Source organism: Piliocolobus tephrosceles, chromosome 1 (assembly GCF_002776525.5).
Source record: "Piliocolobus tephrosceles isolate RC106 chromosome 1, ASM277652v3, whole genome shotgun sequence".
Classification (NCBI taxonomy): domain Eukaryota; kingdom Metazoa; phylum Chordata; class Mammalia; order Primates; family Cercopithecidae; genus Piliocolobus; species Piliocolobus tephrosceles.
Window position 1 is genome coordinate 94,346,650 of NC_045434.1, and position 18,477 is coordinate 94,365,126.

Here is an 18,477-nt window from a genome sequence, read left to right on the forward strand (position 1 = left end):
GAGGGTCTTCTAGTATGAGAAAACTTCATTATGCCATGAAAAAGATATTACTAGCAAAAGCTTACATGCTGTCATGCATTTGCTCCACGCTGAAAGACCTTAGATTTGTTTTAATTACTTTTTTTTTTTTGAGACGGAGTCCTCACTCTGTCACCCAGGCTGCAGTGGAGTTCAGTGGCATGATCTTGGCTCACAGCAACCTCTGCCTCCCGGGTTCAAGCTATCCTCCTGCCTCAGCATCCCGAGTAGCTGGGAATACAGGCATGTGCCCCATGTGCCGGGGATTTTTTTGTAGTTTTGTATTTTTAGTAGAGATGGGGTTTCATGTTGTCCAGTCTGGTCTCAACCTCCTGATCTCTGATCTGCCTGTCTTGGTCTCTCAGCGTTGGGATTACGGGCATGAGCCACCACATCCAACAAGACCTTAGATTTAAGGCAAAACAGGACTTGCTGACTGGGGTTCAGGCAGCAATCTACAATAGGGTTTGTCCACTATCAACTGAAGTCAGGACAGAGACAGAACAGGAAAGGGACTGAGGTACAGGGCATTCCAGACACCCTTGCTAGGTAAGCTGGGCTCTGACAAGGAAGTGTGATGAGGGTAGACAGTTAAGGAGTTGCCTGCAAGGTCTTCTGGTCTCCCGGGTTTCTCTTGGTGAGCAAAAGAAGAATGAGTTCTTTTTTTTTTTTTTTGAGATGGAGTCTCGCTCTCTCGCCCAGGCTGGAGTGCAGTGGCACAAATCTCGGCTCACTGCAAGCTCTGCCTCTCAGGGTTGACACCATTCTCCTGCCTCAGCCTCCTGAGTAGCTGGGAGTACAGGTGCCCACCACCACGCCTGGCTAACTTTTTGTTTTTTTTTTTTTAGTAGAGACGGGGTTTCACCATGTTAGCCAGGATAGTCTTGATCTCCTGACGTCATGATCTGCCTGCCTCGGCTTCCCAAAGTGCTGGGATCACAGGCGTGAGCCACCGCACCTGGCAGGATGAGCTCTTTTCAACATTGGACTGAGATCAGGTACTTTTGTTTTGAGGCTGTAGCAGAGTCATGTGCCTTTTTAGACATGGGGTGTGGGGATAGGTGGATCATAAAAGCCAGTTGCTACTTCACCAAGACACATACAAAGCCAGGTTTTTTTTTTTTTTTTTGGTAGAGATAGGTCTCACTATGTTGCCCAGGCTGGTCTCAAACTTCTGGGCTCAAGCCGTCCTCCTGCCTCAGCCTCCCCAAAGTGCTGGGATTACAGGTGTGAGCCACTGCACCCGGCCTGACAAAGCTAGTTTTGTTTTAGCTAAGAAGTACCCTAATGAGAATATCACAGTTATCTTCATTTACTGATTACAATGTAGTTAAGAATTGCTTCCATGTGTGTATTCCTACCAGTTTCTGTTGTGGCCTCCTTGCACTATTCTCACTTCTTGCCGTGCAAGGGTACCTGGCACCCCTTTGTGAAGTCATGGACATTAAATATGTTGGGCCCCACAGGAACCAATTTGCTCAGAGCATAATGGCTGTCTGTGCAACAGACCCCACAGAGCAGGCCACAAGACCATGTCTGGGTCTGGTCTGATGCAGGAAATTCCCTTCTATAGGCAGCTGTGACTGTGACTCTGGCCCCTGGAACCAGACCAGCCACTCAAGAATGCCAAAGTCCTGGTGCAGACATGGAGTCTGCATTCTCTCAAGAAAGTGCAGATAGTGATCCTGGACACAAGGTCAGACTGGTGACTCTTTCCCAAGATGGGGTGTGTACCACCAAGAGCTGGCAGCAGGACCAGGCTGTCGTCACCAAGCACCCTTTCTCCCCTGCTCTGCCCCTCCTTCATGCCCACTCTCTCTACCTCACTCTCCTGGTCACATACCCTGTGTGTGTGGGGCCAGGAGTTGCATAGCTTGGGGTGTCATTCTAGGTGTGCTTGTTAATTTTTTAAAAAATTGAGATGGGGTCTATTTTGCATAGACTGGATTTAAATTCCTGGGCTCAAGGAATCCTCATGCCTCAGCCTGCAGGGTAGCTGGGATTACAGGCGTAAGCTGCCATGCCCAGCTCTGATGTTTGATAGGGATGAGGACAAGGCACTGTATGTGTCACATGTGTTTGTGGCTTGGTCAGTTCTTCTCAATGACTTCCAGGAAGGGCCCCAGTTAGTGTCATCCAGTGACCCTGGAAATCCCCTAAGGAAACTACAGCCCCACGATACTTTGTGATAGAGCTATTTAACATAAAGAAGAAACCATACATAATTGCTTTTCCATTATAAAAATTTATCAAGGGAATAATTTCAGTTTTTAGAGGCTTGGTTTAGCAAGGTAAAAAAGACAACCAAATTATTAAAACACTTTATAAATTATTTTAAAACCTACCAATTGGGGCCTAAATGAAATAAACCCCCTATTACCTTAGGAAAGAGACAGCTTTCCTAAATCACAAAAGTTGATTTCCAAGCTACACTCTTACTTTTAATGCCGTGGAACCCTAAGGAGAACTAAAGCTCACCAGCGATGGCTGCTCTGGAAGTCAAGGTAGGAAGAACAGGCAATATCCTGACACAGGCTACAGACTCTGAGCCAAAAGCAGAGTTTGTGACATGGAAAGGGACCACACAATTTTTTTTTTGTTTGTTGTTGAGATGGAGTCTTGCTCTGTGGACCATGCTGGAGGGCAGTGGCACAATCTCGGCTCACTGCAAGCTCTGCCTCCTGGGTGCACGCCATTCTCCTGCCCCAGCCTCCCGAGTAGCTGCGACTACAGGGGCCCGCCACCACGCCCGGCTAATTTTTTGTATTTTTAGTAGAGACAGGGTTTCACTGTGTTAGCCAGGATGGTCTCGATCTCCTGACCTCGTGATCCGTCCACCTTGGCCTCCCAAAGTGTTGGGATTACAGGCGTGAGCCATGGTGCCCAGCAGGGACCACATAATTTATTATCCAACCAGGACACTTTTTTTTTCTTTTCTTGGAGACAGAGTCTCACTCTTGTCGCCCAGGCTGGAGTGCAGTGACGCAATCTTGGCTCGCTGCAATCTCCGCCTCCTGGGCTCAAGCAATTCTCCTGCCTCAACCTCCTGAGTAGCTAGGATTACAGGCGCCCCACTAATTTTTTGTATTTTTAGTAGAGAACGGGATTTTGCCATGTTGGCCAGGCTGGTCTTGAACTCCTGACCTCACGTGATCCACCTGCCTTGGCCTCCCTAAGTGTTGGGATTACAGGCGTGAGCTACCACGCCTGGCCCCAATCAGAATGCTTCTGAGTGTGGAAGAGGATGCTGTTAATTACTCAAACCAAAAGGCATAAAAGGAGACATATGTCCACCCAAGTGATAAGGCAGTTTGGGAAACTACATTTCCCAGTATGCCCTGCCCCTTGAAAGTTAAAAATCTTAACTGGCACAGAGCATGCTGGAACACCTGTGGTTAGCACCATTTAAGAAGTAAACGGTATAGGGCTGGGTTCTGACGTGAAGGCCTCCCCCTTCCATGGGACACTTAACCAGACACAGGACACAACACCTGAGGTGAAATTTCAATGGGTATTAAGTCTGGGGTAGAGCTTTTCTCTCTCCACAAATCTAGCTTCCAAAGATGTGGAGCTGGTGGAGCTGTCCATTGGTCCGCTGCCCTGTTTCTCCTGGGCGCTGCCTCTGCCTCCCCATATCACCAGCATCCCCACTGTCACTAGTCTTTAGGGGGATTCTGGGCTAGGTGCTCTTCCCACTCGACTTCAACCAACTTGTACAGCTCCATGGTGGCCTGGGCATCTTCCACAGAGGAATGTCCGCTCTTCCCAACCTGAGCAAGCAAGGAAGACAAGAGCATGAAGCAACAAGAAACAGTTTCTTCCTTTCCAGTGGACCCTGACTCCTCTTTCCCCTGCCTCCGCTACATCGTTTCTTCCGCAGTCAGCAGGCTACAAAGACAGAACTATGGTGGGGCCCTACTCCTTATGTAATTTCAGGGGTTCAACTCCTAGGAAGTCTTTACCACTGTCTACTTCAGTCCTTTCTGTAGCAGTATGTATAAACCATATTAGGTTCTGTAGAGCCAGAACATACCAGGTCAAAGACAGGTCTTCTGAGTCTTCCACTTTCCCTAGTTCCTTAACTGCTCTATATGTGATATATGTCCACACCTTCCTGCCAGATGGGCCACCCTTTGCTAAATGATAGCATGTAAAGTATGAGCAGTCCTTGCATCCACTACACGGTCTCTTAGACCACCACTGCTACCTGCTTTCTTCCTTACTTAGGGTTTTATATCTACTTATGACTTTTTCCCTTTTCCAAAGCACACTTAGAACCATTCTATGAGGTAGACAACAGGAATTATTATCCTGTGTACAGATGGAGAGACACTACTGGGCCCTTCATCCAAAGCTCTTCCCATCACAGCAGCCCATCTGGAGCTCTACAACTACAGGACTTCTGGGATCAGAGTCTGGCTAGGGGCATCAACGAGAGCCATGTCCAAGATGGGGGCGGGGGATGTGGGGAGATGCTACCTGGATATCCCGGTTTAGCAGCTTCTTGGTGAGATGCTTCAGAGACATGGTGGCATTCTCCGGGCAGTCAGCCTTCCGGTTGAGGGGGGGTATATGGGAGGTGTCACGGGTGAGGGACTTGGGGTGAAAGTACTGAAGGGCTTTGAAGTCGTTGTGGATGGCATGTCCCACCACTATCTTCCCTGTGAGTATCTTCAAGATCTGGAACAAGTGTGGAAGAGAGTGGTGAGAAGCAAGACTGCAGTGGAACCCCTGCATTCTGAAAGCCCAACGGGACCATCAAACCCTTCTGGATTCTTTCACCAACTTCTCCATCCTTGAAATGCTCACTCCCACAAGTTTTCTTTCTTCTGGAATCCACTTCCTCTTCCACAGGTGATTTCCATGGTGTACCCTGTTTGGACTCATACTGCCACTGGCTCTTTACCTTCTTATTGATCTCCACCCCATGACATTAATTTGCCTTCAGTCCTAAATGACACTCATATTTGAGATGTCCATGTATTTAGTTCGGTTCTGGCTTGCTATGTGAAGTCCTTTAACTATTACCATTATCCTGGCCTTAGACACATGGCTGGGACCACGGCCCCAGGGAGGCTAACAAAAGCCCAAAATTACATGCAATTAGATGTGTATGGGTACTAGCGGAAGAGAATCTGTGACTTTCATCAAATTCTCAGAGTCTACAAACCATAAAAAATTAAGAATCACGTATAAACTAAAGTTGCAGAAGGAACTTTATTCACACTAGTTTTGGAACCAAGTAAAATAACTTCTCAATATTTCAGGAAACTTTTTTTTTTTTGAGACAGAGTCTTGCTCTGTTGCCCACGCTGGAGTGTACTGGTGCGATCTTGGCTCACTACAACCTCTGCCTCCCAGGTAGCTGAGACTACTGGCATGCACCATCATGCCCGGCTAATTTTTGTATTTTTAGTAGAGACGGAGTTTCACCATATGGGCCAGGCTGGTCTCGAACTCCTGATGTCAGGTGATCTGCCCGCCTGGGCCTCCCAAAGTGCTGGGATTACAGCTGTGAGCCACCACACCTGGTCTTCAGGAAACTACACGTCACCACACCTAGCCATTTTAGGCTCTTAAAGCAGGAGAACATGCTACCAATGAGGACCACCAAAGAACATGCCACAGGCTCTGAAGGTCACTCTCAAAATGAGGTTCCAAACAGGTTTTCAACAGAAGTGACAGATCTGCATAGCCTCCCAAAGGGACCCCCTTTGAAGGGGCTAGGCTCATCTGGACATACCTTAGTCTCATAACCCCAGCTTGGCACTGGGAAGTGCTTTATGATGAAAACCAGACGTAGTCTCGTGAACTAGATATTTAGTTACTCCTGACTTCACCTACTTACTGTCCACCACCACCTTCATTTCTTATTAACCTCGACATACAGCCCTCATCAAAGCTGGGCAGATTTGCTGTCTCAGACCCGTCCCATCTTCCGCCTCTCCTATGCCTTTGCTCGGCTGTGTCCCTTTGTGCCCAGGATGTCTAACTCTTCTTTTTTTTTTTTTTTTTTTTTGAGACGGAGTCTTGCTCTGTCGCCTGGGCTGGAGTGCAGTGGCCGGATCTCAGCTCACTGCAAGCTCCGCCTCCCGGGTTTAGGCCATTCTCCTGCCTCAGCCTCCGGAGTAGTAGCTGGGACTACAGGCGCCCGCCACCTCGCCCGGCTAGTTTTTTTCTTTTTTTTTTTTTTGTATTTTTAGTAGAGACGGGGTTTCACCGTGTTAGCCAGGATGGTCTCGATCTCCTGACCTCGTGATCTGCCCATCTCGGCCTCCCAAAGTGCTGGGATTACAGGCTTGAGCCACCGCGCCCGGCCGATGTTTAACTCTTCTTTCCGTCTTTTCTAAAATAGTCAGTCACCTCACCTCTAACGAACCTTCTCCAACTGACCGCACATAAGGCATTATGGGAACAGCGTGTCCAGAGAAGGCAGTGTGTGGACCTGAAACTGCAAAGACGTGGACCAAGGGCGCCCTCTGGCGGCCTCCTGAGACCAACAGGCACCCCTCTTGCTCTCCCTTCACTTCCTTTCACCCCTCCTAGCTCACTCTCCTTTCCTGTTCATGCCTTGTGCTCCCAATAACCAGCACAGGGCTAGAAGTTAGAAGACAACCCAAAGTGCTGGCCCTCTGCTGTTTATGCCCTTCACTGGTTACCTGTTCCAGTTGGACAAATATACCCCAGCTCCTCCTGTCAACTTTCTGCCCTCTCTTACCACCACCACTTTCCGCACTTGTCCCAAGTTACTTTTTGCTTGGGAAGAGCTCTCCACCTTTCCTCTCTAAAGCTTCGGCTCCAATTCACAAGGTTTTTCCAACTCAAGCCCTTTCTCCTGACACTGATGTCTGTAGCTCTGTCCAGTTACATTATTTGCTGTCATTTCTCTATGCAGATTCCCAGTTCCCCAGACCCAATTTGGAACCTAAAATTGTTTGTTTGTTTGTTTGTTTGTTTGTTTGTTTGTTTGAGACAGGCTCTCACTCTGTCGCTCAGGCTGGAGTGCAGTGGCAGTGGTGTGATCTAAGGCTCACTGCAGCCTCGACCACCTGAGTAGCTGGCACTACAGGCATGTGCCACCACACTTAGCTAACTTTTTTGTAGACGAGTCTCGCTTTGTTACCCAGACAGATCTTGAGTTCCTGGGCTTGAGCGACTCTCCTGCCTCAGCCTCTCAAAGTGCTGGGATTACAGGCAAGTGCCACCGCGCCCAGCTAAAATAGGTCTTGACCAATGAAGTTTGTGACACCAGCTAATTGTATCTTCCTGACTTTCACGGCTCCTTCCACCGACAGGGGGCCTTCTTCAACAACTGATAGATTCTCCTCCCTCCCTCCACAAACCTTTGGTGTCTTCCCATAGTGATATCCTTTGCTGAAAAATGATTTACACCTCTCTCCATCCACCTCCCTGCCACCATCAAGCCCCATGCTTCTTACCTGGCCTCGAGCAATCTTGAAGGGTGTGGCATTCACCATGTGCTGCTTTCGGATACCACTCCATCTGGTTCGGTAGTCCACAATGTGGCAGGGGGGAAGAATGTACTCATCATAAAGCACATCTCCGTTGTAGTTGACAATGCTACATCGAGCTAAGGAACTAACATGCCCCTTTGGTCCTGTGCCCACCATCTCACAGTCAATTGCCACCATCTTCTGTGGCAACTTCTGGGATATTCCGGAGCATTTATTCTCTGAATGAGCTTGGGTGGAGTTCTGTGGGGCATTCTTCTGAGGATGGTTCTTCTTAGAGGATTTCTTCTGGGAGCCCTTCTTCTGAGAGCGGGTTGGGTGGCTATTGATCTTTGGAAGAGCACTCTGGAATTCCCCCAGCAAATCTACTTTAGCAGCAACAGAATCAGCCTTTTTTGAAGGGGCAGGAGTCAGCCAAGACACTGCAGCTTTCTTGTCCAGGGGCTGTCCTGACCCATTGCTGCAGGTAGCTGTCTTCTTCTTTTTTGGGAAGGAAGGGGTCTTCCAAGTGCCATCCACCATAGGAGTTTCCCCTTTCTTTGGAGGTTCAGAGTGCAACTTAGGTGCCTTGCTAGGGGGTTGGTTCTTTTTACTCAGAAAGCCTCTCCGTTCTAAAAGCCTCCGCTTCTTGACAAAATTTCGGTGCTTGGCATTTCCTTCTAATGCCTTTTTGGGAGGAGGTTCCCCAAAATCCAGATTGAGCAGTAAAGTAGACATAGGGATAGTGGGAGGTGGAAGAGCAGTTGGGAAGAGTGGCTTATGGATGAAAAGAGGATGTTGGACTCATTCTCTGCTGAATCCTACTGTCCAACATGTGGAGGTCTGTAGTACAACGTGGGGAAGAAAGTGATCCTGGTGATTGAGCTCCTAGGCCTGGGAGAAAAATGAGGTAAGATCGATCTCCGTAGGACTTATGGAAGGAAAGACATCAGAGCAATCTCTCAGACAGAGGGGAAATGAAAACATAATAACATGGAATGATGGAGGGAGCACTGGTGTTAGCCAGCAAGCCTGGATTCTAGTGAAGCCCAATTCACCAGCCGTTTGGTCTTAGTAAGGTCATTACCGCACTCTAGGTTTGAATCTCATTTGTAAAATGAAGGGACTGGAGGGGCCCATAGAGCTCGAACCCTCTATGAGTCTAAGAGGCCAGAACACGTGAGCTCTATACTCCGCCTAGGAAGGGAAAATCTAGGCATGCTCGAAAACAGTGAGAAGTATGGCGTAGATAACCTCTGGGCTACCCAGGTATCCGCAGCGTGGCCCACGAATAGAGACACAAATCCAGGCATCCCTTTGCCTTGGCTCCAGGCCGGAATTGGGGACAAACTCCACATGCATCTCACCCAAGTCCTCCCAAGCAAGGACCATGACACCACCTACCAGCGGGGGCGTGGGATCGAGGCTCGAGGCAGCCCACCTGGATAAGCATACTTAGGTCCCCCGGTACAGATTGTCTTCTCACGCTCACAAACCTACCTCCCAGATGGGTTTAGCTAAGGCCGGAAGCGTCCAGAGCCGGATGCGGAAATCGGTGCGCGTCGACGAAGCCCGGGAAGGCAGGTGCGCGGGTTAGAACGCGCCAGAGGTCGGCGCGCGCGCACGCGCACCGCCCCGACCTCAGGTAGCGAGGCCAGTGATTCGGAGTGTGTGAGGAGCGGCAGTGGCTGGGGAGGAGGGGGCGGCGTGGGTGGGGGCGGGGGCGGGATGCGCTCCCTGGCCCCTCTAGCCCCGTGGCGGTACAACGCGAAGGTGTGGGAAGGCCGCGATAAACCGGAACTGCAGCCAGCCGGACACCTCCGGCTTCACTTCCGGAAAAGGAGAGGCGTGTACGGGAAGGGGCGGGAACTGGAACTTGGCCCGCCTCGTTGTGAGCTGAGCTCCGCGGCACGCTCTTGTGGCGTCATTGCACTGTTACCCCGCCCTACGTGTCTCCGACGCTGACACCTTCGCACTGTGAAACGTCGCAACCTGTGACCTCTTGGGGGCGCCTCAAGTCTTCAACTGCAGCATGGGATCCCGGAAAGGCAGCGTCGGAGACTGGACCCAAAACTCTTCCTGTTCTGCCTGCAGAGCTGAGCCCCGTCCGGGTCCTGCACCCGCGTGGTACTGACCCTGGATCCCTGTTCACTGCGTTCTCGCTTCCCGCGCTGCCTTCTGGACCGCGGGATGCCGGGCATCTCCGCTCGAGGCCTCTCTCATGAGGGGAGGAGGCAGCTAGCTGTTAACCTTACCCGTGTCCTGGCGCTCTACCGTTCCATCCTGGATGCCTACATCATCGTGAGGCCACAGGGGCGTGGGTGGGGTGTCTCTGGTCGTGTGGTTGGCTAGGTGTCCACGTCAGGGAGAGAATCTGGAGAATTAGCCTCTGATCTCTTTCCTTCTATGAGTTTCAGTCTTTTGTCTATACAAGGAGTGGTTAAAACTGGAGTGATCCCTCCTTTTTTTTCAGCTGCCATAAATAATATTTCTTTTATGTTGTTTTGAGACAGAGTCTCGCTCTGTCCCCCAGGCTAGAGTGCAGTGGCGCAATCTCGGCTCACTGCATAAATAATTTTTTTTTTTTTTTTTTTGAGACGGAGTCTCGCTCTGTCGCCCAGGCTGGAGTGCAGTGGCCCGATGTCAGCTCACTGCAAGCTCCGCCTCCCGGGTTTACGCCATTCTCCTGCCTCAGCCTCCCGAGTAGCTGGGACTACAGGCGCCCGCCACCTCGCCTGGCTAGTTTTTTGTATTTTTTAGTAGAGACGGGGTTTCACCGTGTTAGCCAGGATGGTCTCGATCTCCTGACCTCGTGATCCGCCCGTCTCGGCCTCCCAAAGTGCTGGGATTACAGGCTTGAGTCCCCGCACCCGGCCTATATTTCTAATACCTACCTAGATTATTTTTGTAATCTTCCCAGATCCAAGGTAATAAAATGCGTGGACATTGGAACCATGCTGCAACTATGTTCAACTCTTCTTGGAGCATGTGAGGTGTTCCAAGAACACACATGTTATTCATCCAAGCTTTGAATAAATTCGTGGTTTTCTGGTATAGTAGACAGGCCTGCCTCTGGAATCAAAAAGGCTTGGTCTGGAATCCTGCCTCCCCTATGATGTTAACCTTAGGCCTCCCTAACCCCCAACTTGTCCTAGCCCGGGTTTCCTCAGCTATACAATGGATCCCAGTCTGAAGGATCATTGTGAAGAGTAAATGAGAGAATGTGTAAATGGCACCACCATCCACTGAATTGTTTAGACCGCAAACCCAGAGGCCATCCTTGATTCAGTGCTGTCCTTCATTGATCCACAATCCAGTCTTTCAACAAGTCCTCTTGGCTCTGTCTTTGGAATAGATCCCAAATTCATCCATTTGTCCCCACCTCCATTGCTGCCACCCTAAGCCAAGCCACCATCACCTCTCTTCTGAACTACTTCCTAACCGATCTCGCTGTGTGCTTACCTCTGCCCTGCCATAACCAATTCTTCACTGAGCAGCTAGATCGATAGCATTCAAATGTAAATCTGATCACGACAATCCTTTATTAACTAGATACTTTTATGAAATCCTGATTCCTTACTATTACCTATAAAGCCCATGATCTGACTCCTATTGTCTCTTCAACTCTATCCCATTTTATTCTCTCACACATTTCACTGTGCTATACCTCTGCTGGCCTGATTTCTGCTCTGCCAATATGGCAGGATCTGGACCTTTGCACTCACTGATCTTCCTCCACAGAAAGGCAATCGCAGAATGGTTAAGAGCAAGGACTTGGTTTCAAATCCCAGCTCAGGCTGGGTGTGATGGCTCATGCCTATAATCCTAGCACTCTGGGAGGCGGGTGGATTGCTTGAGCTCAGGAGTTCGAGACCAGCCTGGGCAACATGGTGAAACCCCGTCTCTACTAAAATCCAAGAAAAAAAAAAAACCTGGGCTTGGCAGCATACGCCTGTAGTCCCAGCTACTCAGGAGGCTGGGGCAGGAGAATTGCTAGAACCAGGGAGGCGGAGGTTGCAGTCTCACTCCTGCCTGGGTGGCAGAGTGAGACTCCATCTCTAAAAATAAATAAATAAATAAATAATCCCAGCTCAGCTATTTGCTAGCTTTTGGACGTGGGCAAGTTACTTAAGTGCTGTGCCTGTTTCTACATCTATAAAATGGGGGATACAAAATAATACCTACCTCAAAGTGTTGTTTAAAGGATCAGATGCGTTAATACATGTCAAATGTTTACAATGGTGTCTGGCAGAGGTGTTAAATAAGTGTTTGCTATTACCTGTAGTTTTTTTTTTTTTTTTTTTTGGAGACGGAGTCTCGCTCTGTTGCCCAGGCTGGAGTGCAGTGGCCGGATCTCAGCTCACTGCAAGCTCTGCCTCCCGGGTTTACGCCATTCTCCTGCCTCAGCCTCCCGAGTAGCTGGGACTACAGGCACCCGCCACCTCACCCGGCTAGTTTTTTGTATTTTTTAGTAGAGACGGGGTTTTACCGTGTTAGCCAGGATGGTCTCAATCTTCTGACCTCCTGATCCGCCCGTCTCGGCCTCCCAAAGTGCTGGGATTACAGGCTTGAGCCACCGCGCCCGGCCGCTATTACCTGTATTTTTCTTTACGTGCCTAGCACCTATTCATCATTCAAGTCTCAGCTCAAATGTCAACTCGTCAGACAAGTCTTCCCTCATCATCCTATCTAAGATAGTCCTTGCCCAAACTCTCCATTACATTACTGTTTCATTAGTGTTTTGTCTATATGACATATGATGTTGTCTGGTTTTGTTTGTTTGTTTTGGTTTGGTTTTTTTGAGGCAGAGTCTTGCTCTGTTGACCAGGCTAGAGTGCAGTGGTGCAATCTAGGCTCACTGCAGCCTCTGCCTCCCAGGTTCCAGCGATTCTCCTGCCTCAGCCTACTGGGTAGCTGGAATTACAGGCGCCTGCCAACATGCCAGCAAATTTTTGTAATTTTAGTAGAGATGGGGTTTCACCATATTGACCAGGCTGGTCTCAAACTTCTGATCTCAGGTGATCTGCCCACCTTGGTCTCCCAAAGTGCTGGGATTACAGGCGTGAGCCACCATGCCCGGCCAAAGTTATTTTTTTAATGTAAACTCTGCAGGAGCCAGAATCTTGTCTCAGGTTCACTGTTGTAGTCCCTGAGCCTACAATAGAGCTTGATGTATAACCAAAACGCAGCCCCAGAATTTGTGGTGGACAAATGAATGAATAAAAAGACACCAGTGTCTGGCACATATAATGGCAGGTTACTAAGTGGTAATGTACTCGTACTGTGTGTCAGTCACTCCGGTAAGTGTTAGGGATGCAGATGGGAAGATTCCATCCCATCCCTCCTCTTAAGAAATTCAGTTTAATAGAGAAAACAGACATACATAAGTGCAGAAATTGCTAAAAGAAGTGTGTCCAGAATGCAATCTGGACTCCAAGGAAACAGAGTTAAGCCACTAGAGTCGGGGAGGCTGGAGCAGACTTCAGAGAAGAACTGACTTGGCTGAGTAGGAGGTACTTGCCGGTGACGGTGGCCCTATGTGGCAGCAGTGCTGGGAAGAGGCAGGCGGTGAGGTGTGGAGTTGAGAGTGGGGCGGGAAAGAATGGAAGTGGTAGTAGCTTGCTGATTGCTTCTCCCCTTCCTCTGTAGGAATTTTTCACGGACAACCTGTGGGACACACTCCCTTGCTCATGGCAGGAAGCACTGGATGGACTGAACCCACCACAGCTGGCCACAATGCTGCTGGGGATGCCTGGGGAAGGGGAGGTCGTCAGGTATGGGCTAGAAGGGCCCTGTGCTGGGGAACTCAAGGCTTTGAGCCCTGCAGTGAACGTATTGCTCAGAGAGTCTCATAAGGTCTTCCTGGGCCTTGGGTTGTAAACTGGTGCACTCAGATGCGATGGGACTATTCACTGGAGGCCTGGGCTGGACTATCTCAGGTACAGGTCAGTGTGGCCACTCACCCTGCTGGCCCTGAAGTCCACAGCCTGTGCCCTGGCCTTTACCCGGACGCCTGGCTTTCAGACCACCTCAGAGTTCCTGGAGAACCCCAGCCAGAGCTCCCGACTAACAGCTCCATTCCGGAAACATGTCAGGCCCAAGAAGCAGCATGAGATCCGGAGGCTGGGAGAGGTGAGGAGATGGCAGGAGCATGGGTGGTGTCTGGGAACCCAGGGACTCCTTAAGTGTGGCTTACAAAGATGTGTGCCCTTTCCTTCACATGCAAGGCAGAGGCCCTAGACATTCCTTTACCTCAACAGATATAACTATAATCATATTTTGATCCTGGGGTTCTTTTTCATCCTTTTGTGGGGTTAGTTGGTAGCTAGGTCTGAATCACAGTCTCATTCCTTTTCTCAAATCTCCATAATCTGCTCATGGCTTAACGCAGGGTTCTTGTTCTGTGGGGGAGATTGAATCACTGACCTGTAAGGCAAGGAGAGTGGGCCTGAACCTGGATCAGGTCCACTCTCCTTGCTTCCACCCTCACCCCTATATCTTTCTTTCCAAATCTGTCATCACATCCAGGGCACCCTGTGTCCATCTTTCTCTGTCATCTTTGTCTCCTCCACTCTCACTATGGGTGTTTGCCCCAGGAGTCAAGAACCAGTGGCCAGGAGACCTTTGTTCCCTCCTCTTTCAGTTGGTGAAGAAGCTGAGTGATTTCACAGGCTGCACCCAGGTTGTAGACGTGGGCTCAGGCCAGGTGAGCCAGAGTCTTGATGTACTTTTTTTTTGAGTCATGGGGAGATAGAACACCTGGAAGGCAGGTTTTTGGGCCACAGGCCCAGCGAGGCAGGTGTCAAGAAGCGGTGGAACCAAGCAGGGTAGATTTTTTTTCTCTTTGCATAATTTTTTTTTAAGCCAGTCAGATTTAAATGGGGGAGTTATATACCAACTTAAGCCACACTGATGTTAAGTTCTGTAGGGTAAAATTTAAGCCTTCTGTCGGGCCTGGGACCCAGGTGTCGAGGTTACCCCTGGGGAGGGTGACCATGGATACGGCACTGAACAGGGCTGTCTCCATCTTCCTCCTCGTGACTCCAGGGCCATCTCTCCCGCTTCATGGCTCTTGGCCTGGGGTTGATGGTGAAGAGCATCGAAGGGGATCAGAGACTGGTGGAGAGAGCCCAGCGCCTGGACCAGGAGCTTCTGCAGGCTCTGGAGAAAGAGGAGAAGAGGAACCCACAGGTAGGCCACCCCTTCCTGCGACCTGGAATGTGGGAGGAGGGGCTGCTTGGCTGGAATTGAGCACAGAGGCTGGATTCCATCTTTCAGGTTTCTCAGCTTAAGTGGTGTGGTCTCTAATTTCTATTACCTCTTTCCCAAGGTCCCCCCTTCCCCAGTGCCTCCCTGTATCTCAAAGTTACTTTCTATTTACAAAGTGTTTTCCACACCAATGTATACTTCTCCACACCAATGTATACAACCTGTGAAGTGGCCACTCAGGTTTTAGACTCATTACAAATCAGAAAACTGGGTCTCAGAGATGAAAAGATGTACATGGTGAATGATAGGTCCAGGATTTATTCCATCTCCTGACTTGTGGTCCAGCCCTCTCCCACACCCAGCTTATCTCCCACGTTCCTCCTTGGGGAATAACATGGAGGACAGATCCCTTCTTGTGGCCTGAGGTGGCCTAGGGACAGCAAACAGACTTCCCATCTGCCTTTGTCCTTTCCTGCCTCCACAGGTGGTCCAAACCAGCCCTCGTCACTCCCCACACCATGTGGTTAGGTGGGTAGACCCCACAGCCCTGTGTGAGGAGCTTCTGCTTCCACTGGAGAACCCGTGTCAGGGCAGGGCCCGCTTGCTGCTCACAGGCCTCCACGCCTGTGGGGATCTGAGTGTTGCCTTGCTGAGGCACTTCTGCTGTCCTGAGGTGGTGGCCCTGGCCTCAGTGGGCTGCTGCTACATGAAGCTGAGTGACCCTGGCGGCTACCCACTGAGTCAGTGGGTGGCTGGGCTGCCTGGCTATGAACTGCCCTACAGGCTTCGGGAGGGGGCCTGCCATGCCCTGGAGGAGTATGCTGAGCGGCTACAGAAAGCTGGCCCTGGCCTCCGAACTCACTGCTACCGTGCAGCACTGGAGACAGTCATCCGACGGGCCCGGCCCGAGCTCCGTCGGCCAGGCGTGCAGGGTATCCCCAGGGTCCACGAGCTCAAGATTGAAGAGTGAGGTTGGGGTACGGGGGTGGTGGGCAGTGGAGGGGAGATTTCTAACTGGAGATCTTCCGCCCTCACTTTCAGCATAGCCTAAAGAAAATCTAAGTATACCCAGAGGAGTGATTTGGAGTTCTCTGACCAGGGTACCGTCTCAAAATTTAAGAGAGTTGTCCCTCTTTTATCAGGAGACTAACAAAGAAACATGAAGTTTTGGCCAGGCATGGTGGCTCACGCCTGTAATCCCAGCACTTTGGGAGGCTGATGCGGCCAGATCACCTGAGGTCAGGAGTTTGAGACCAGCCTGGCCAACATGGCGAAACCCCGTCTCTACTAAAAATACAAAAATTAGCCAGGCGTGGAGGCACGCGCCTGTAATCCCAGCTACTCGGGAGGCTGAGGCAGGAGAATAGTTTGAACCCAGGAGGCGGAGGTTGCAGTGAACCGAGATTGTGCCACTACACTCTAGCTTGGGCAACAGAGCAAGACTGTCTCAAAAAAAAAAAAAAAAGGTTTTTAAATGCTAAAAATATGGCTAGTTGGACAGAACTGGCTGAAAATGTTTAAATCAATTTACTATTGGACAGACAGCTCACAGCCAGAGAAACATTCAAAAATACACAGCCAGGTGTGGTGGCTCATGCCTATAATCCCAGCTCTTTGGGATGCCAAGGCAGGAGGATTTGCTTGAGGCTGGGAGTTAGGGGCCAGCTTGGGCTACGTAGAGAGATACCTCTGTACAAAAAAACATAGGCAGGCATGGTAGCTCATGCCTGTAGACCCAGCTACTTGGGAGGCTGATGTGGGAGGATTGAGGTGTTTGAGACTACAGTGAGCTATGATTGCACTGCTGCTCTCCAGCCTGGATGACAGCAAGACCCTGTCTTAAAAAATATATATTTGGGAGGCTGAGGCGGGCATATCACAAGGTCAGGAGATCGAGACCATCCTGGCTAACACGGTGAAATCCCATCTCTACTAAAAAATACAAAAAATTAGCTGGGCGTGGTGGCGGGTGCCTGTAGTCCCAGCTACTGTGGAGGCTGAGGCAGGAGAATGGCGTGAACATGGAAGGCAGAGCTTGCAGTAAGCGGAGATCATGCAACTGCACTCCAGCCTGGGTGACAGTTTTTGACACTCCATCTCAAAAAAAAAATGTGTATGTGTGTGTATATATATATATATATATATTCATGAAAACGCATATTAGGGTAGAAAATAAAGCAAAGTTGGAATTAGGAACAAAGTTTAAGTGTGAGGTGACAGTTCTTAAAACCAAACTGAGTGCTGAATGTGACTGATCCCACAGATATGTGCAGCGGGGGCTACAGCGAGTGGGGCTGGACCCCCAGCTGCCACTGAATCTGGCTGCCCTTCAGGCCCACCAGGCCCAGGAGAACCGTGTGGTGGCCTTCTTCAGCCTGGCTCTACTGCTTGCCCCACTGGTGGAGACGCTTATTCTACTGGACCGGCTGCTGTACCTTCAGGAGCAGGGTGAGGGTGGCCTACAGCAGGGACCCAAGGACTATAGTGACTGGGGTTCTGGGGCTCCTTCTCCAAGTCCCAGCTCCAACGTCTCCTGGGCCCAGCTAATCACTATTGTGATCCTTGGACCCCACCTTTGAGTCACTAGTGGATTGGGAGTAGGGGATTTGTTAAAAAATTAAGAATCCAGGCTGGGTGCGGTAGCTCATGCTTATAATCCCAGCACTTTGGGAGGCCAAGGTGGGTAGATCACTTGAGGTCAGGAGTTCAAGACCAGCCACGGTGAAACCCCATCTCTACTAAAAATACAAAAAGTAGCCGGGTATGGTGGTACCCGCCTGTACTCTCAGCTATTTGGGTGGCTGAGGCAAAAAAAATTGCTTGAAGCCAGGAGACAGAGGTTGCAGTGAGCCAAGATTGCACCGCTGTACTCCAGCCTGGGTGACAGAGACTCCATCTCGGAAAAAAACGCTGAGATTCCTACCAAATCAGCTTCTGGTGAACCTCCCTAAGTGCATGTTAAGCAAGCTTCCCAGGCATCGAGAACCTACAATGCAAGAGGACTGTCTCCCAAGTCAGTGCCTTGGGAACCTGTGTTCCTTATGGAGAATGGGGTCTCCTTAGCCCCACTGGATCCTCCCCCATGGGGAAAAGGGACTATGCTTACAGGCCTGGGCAGAAGAGGCTGAGTGAGTTTGGTTCATTCTTCCCCTTATGATTAAGCCCTTTCTTCCAGGTTTCCATGCTGAGCTCCTGCCCATCTTCAGTCCTGAACTCTCTCCCAGAAACCTGGTTCTGGTGGCCACCAAGATGCCCCTGGGTCAGGCTCTTTCTATTCTGGAGACTGAAGACAGCTAATGCAGCCTGAGGACACATCTCAGACCCCATCATCTGAAAGTGCCCAGATAGCACAGTGGCAGAGTACACCTCATACAGAGAAGCAGCATCCTGCATCCTCCTGAGTCATGGTTCCTTCAGTATCATCCCCTTTCTCTCCCTCCATGGATTATGTAATACAGTGTAAAGTTTTAATTTATTAAAAATTAGAAATGTTTGTTTCCTTCCCATTTCTGTAGGTAGATAAAAGGAGACATGCACCCTCCCTGTGGCACTGCTGCAAGGGTGCTACAGTTAGGACTCACACGCCACTCCCCACTGGCCTTTCTAGCAGGTGGTGTAGGTGACAGCTTCCGTTACTCACAGATCTCCATGGAGGGGACTTCTCTACCCCACTTTGGCCTCCAACTCAGAATCTGCAGGCCCTGCCCCTTGGGAGGGCTGCCTTAAGGCCAGCTAACTTCCATCCAGGTTCTGTCATAAACTCAGGGAAGAAGCTCCTTTCCTTCAGTCCCTGAGAGTG

General features: G+C 50.1%; 2 protein-coding genes across 13 annotated transcripts; one reads left to right on the forward strand and one right to left on the reverse strand.

The window, feature by feature from the left end:
• Positions 1–2,243: 2,243 nt before the first annotated feature.
• ISG20L2 (interferon stimulated exonuclease gene 20 like 2) lies at positions 2,244–9,321 on the reverse strand. Of its 4 annotated transcripts, none has more exons than XM_023214082.2 (4): positions 8,970–9,321; positions 7,458–8,363; positions 4,498–4,698; positions 2,244–3,788 (listed from the first exon to the last, which is right to left on the reverse strand). In XM_023214082.2, the coding sequence occupies exons 2-4, from the start codon at positions 8,205–8,207 to the stop codon at positions 3,675–3,677; spliced, it is 1,065 nt and encodes a 354-aa protein (XP_023069850.1). In that variant the 5' UTR covers positions 8,208–8,363; positions 8,970–9,321; the 3' UTR covers positions 2,244–3,674. The 4 variants fall into 4 exon arrangements, with proteins under 4 accessions (XP_023069850.1, XP_023069854.1, XP_023069853.1 ...); XM_023214086.1 differs by having other exon boundaries at positions 7,458–8,324; positions 8,970–9,094; XM_023214085.1 differs by having other exon boundaries at positions 7,458–8,324; positions 8,874–9,030.
• RRNAD1 (ribosomal RNA adenine dimethylase domain containing 1) lies at positions 9,018–18,184 on the forward strand. Of its 9 annotated transcripts, none has more exons than XM_023214079.1 (8): positions 9,018–9,114; positions 13,119–13,243; positions 13,409–13,601; positions 14,113–14,175; positions 14,517–14,660; positions 15,163–15,644; positions 16,942–17,126; positions 17,854–18,184. In XM_023214079.1, exons 2-8 carry the CDS (start codon positions 13,206–13,208, stop codon positions 17,973–17,975), a joined length of 1,227 nt encoding a protein of 408 aa, XP_023069847.1. In that variant the 5' UTR covers positions 9,018–9,114; positions 13,119–13,205; the 3' UTR covers positions 17,976–18,184. The 9 variants fall into 9 exon arrangements, with proteins under 9 accessions (XP_023069847.1, XP_023069840.1, XP_023069849.1 ...); XM_023214072.2 differs by having other exon boundaries at positions 9,024–9,770; XM_023214078.1 differs by lacking the exon at positions 9,018–9,114 and adding an exon at positions 9,462–9,596.
• Positions 18,185–18,477: the final 293 nt, after the last annotated feature.

What these genes read in the sequence shown, in the direction of transcription:
- ISG20L2 (XM_023214082.2), bottom strand. Translation starts at nt 8,207, where the DNA reads ATGTCTACTTTACTGCTCAATCTGGATTTTGGGGAACCTCCTCCCAAA. An exon ending in TCAAGATTGCTCGAGGCCAG is followed by an intron (nt 4,699 to 7,457) that starts GTAAGAAGCATG and finishes CACTTGTTCCAG; the next exon opens with ATCTTGAAGATACTCACAGG. An exon ending in TGCTAAACCGGGATATCCAG is followed by an intron (nt 3,789 to 4,497) that starts GTAGCATCTCCC and finishes TTGCTTGCTCAG; the next exon opens with GTTGGGAAGAGCGGACATTC.
- RRNAD1 (XM_023214072.2), top strand. Translation starts at nt 9,660, where the DNA reads ATGCCGGGCATCTCCGCTCGAGGCCTCTCTCATGAGGGGAGGAGGCAG. An exon ending in TCCTGGATGCCTACATCATC is followed by an intron (nt 9,771 to 13,118) that starts GTGAGGCCACAG and finishes CTTCCTCTGTAG; the next exon opens with GAATTTTTCACGGACAACCT. An exon ending in AGATCCGGAGGCTGGGAGAG is followed by an intron (nt 13,602 to 14,112) that starts GTGAGGAGATGG and finishes CTCCTCTTTCAG; the next exon opens with TTGGTGAAGAAGCTGAGTGA.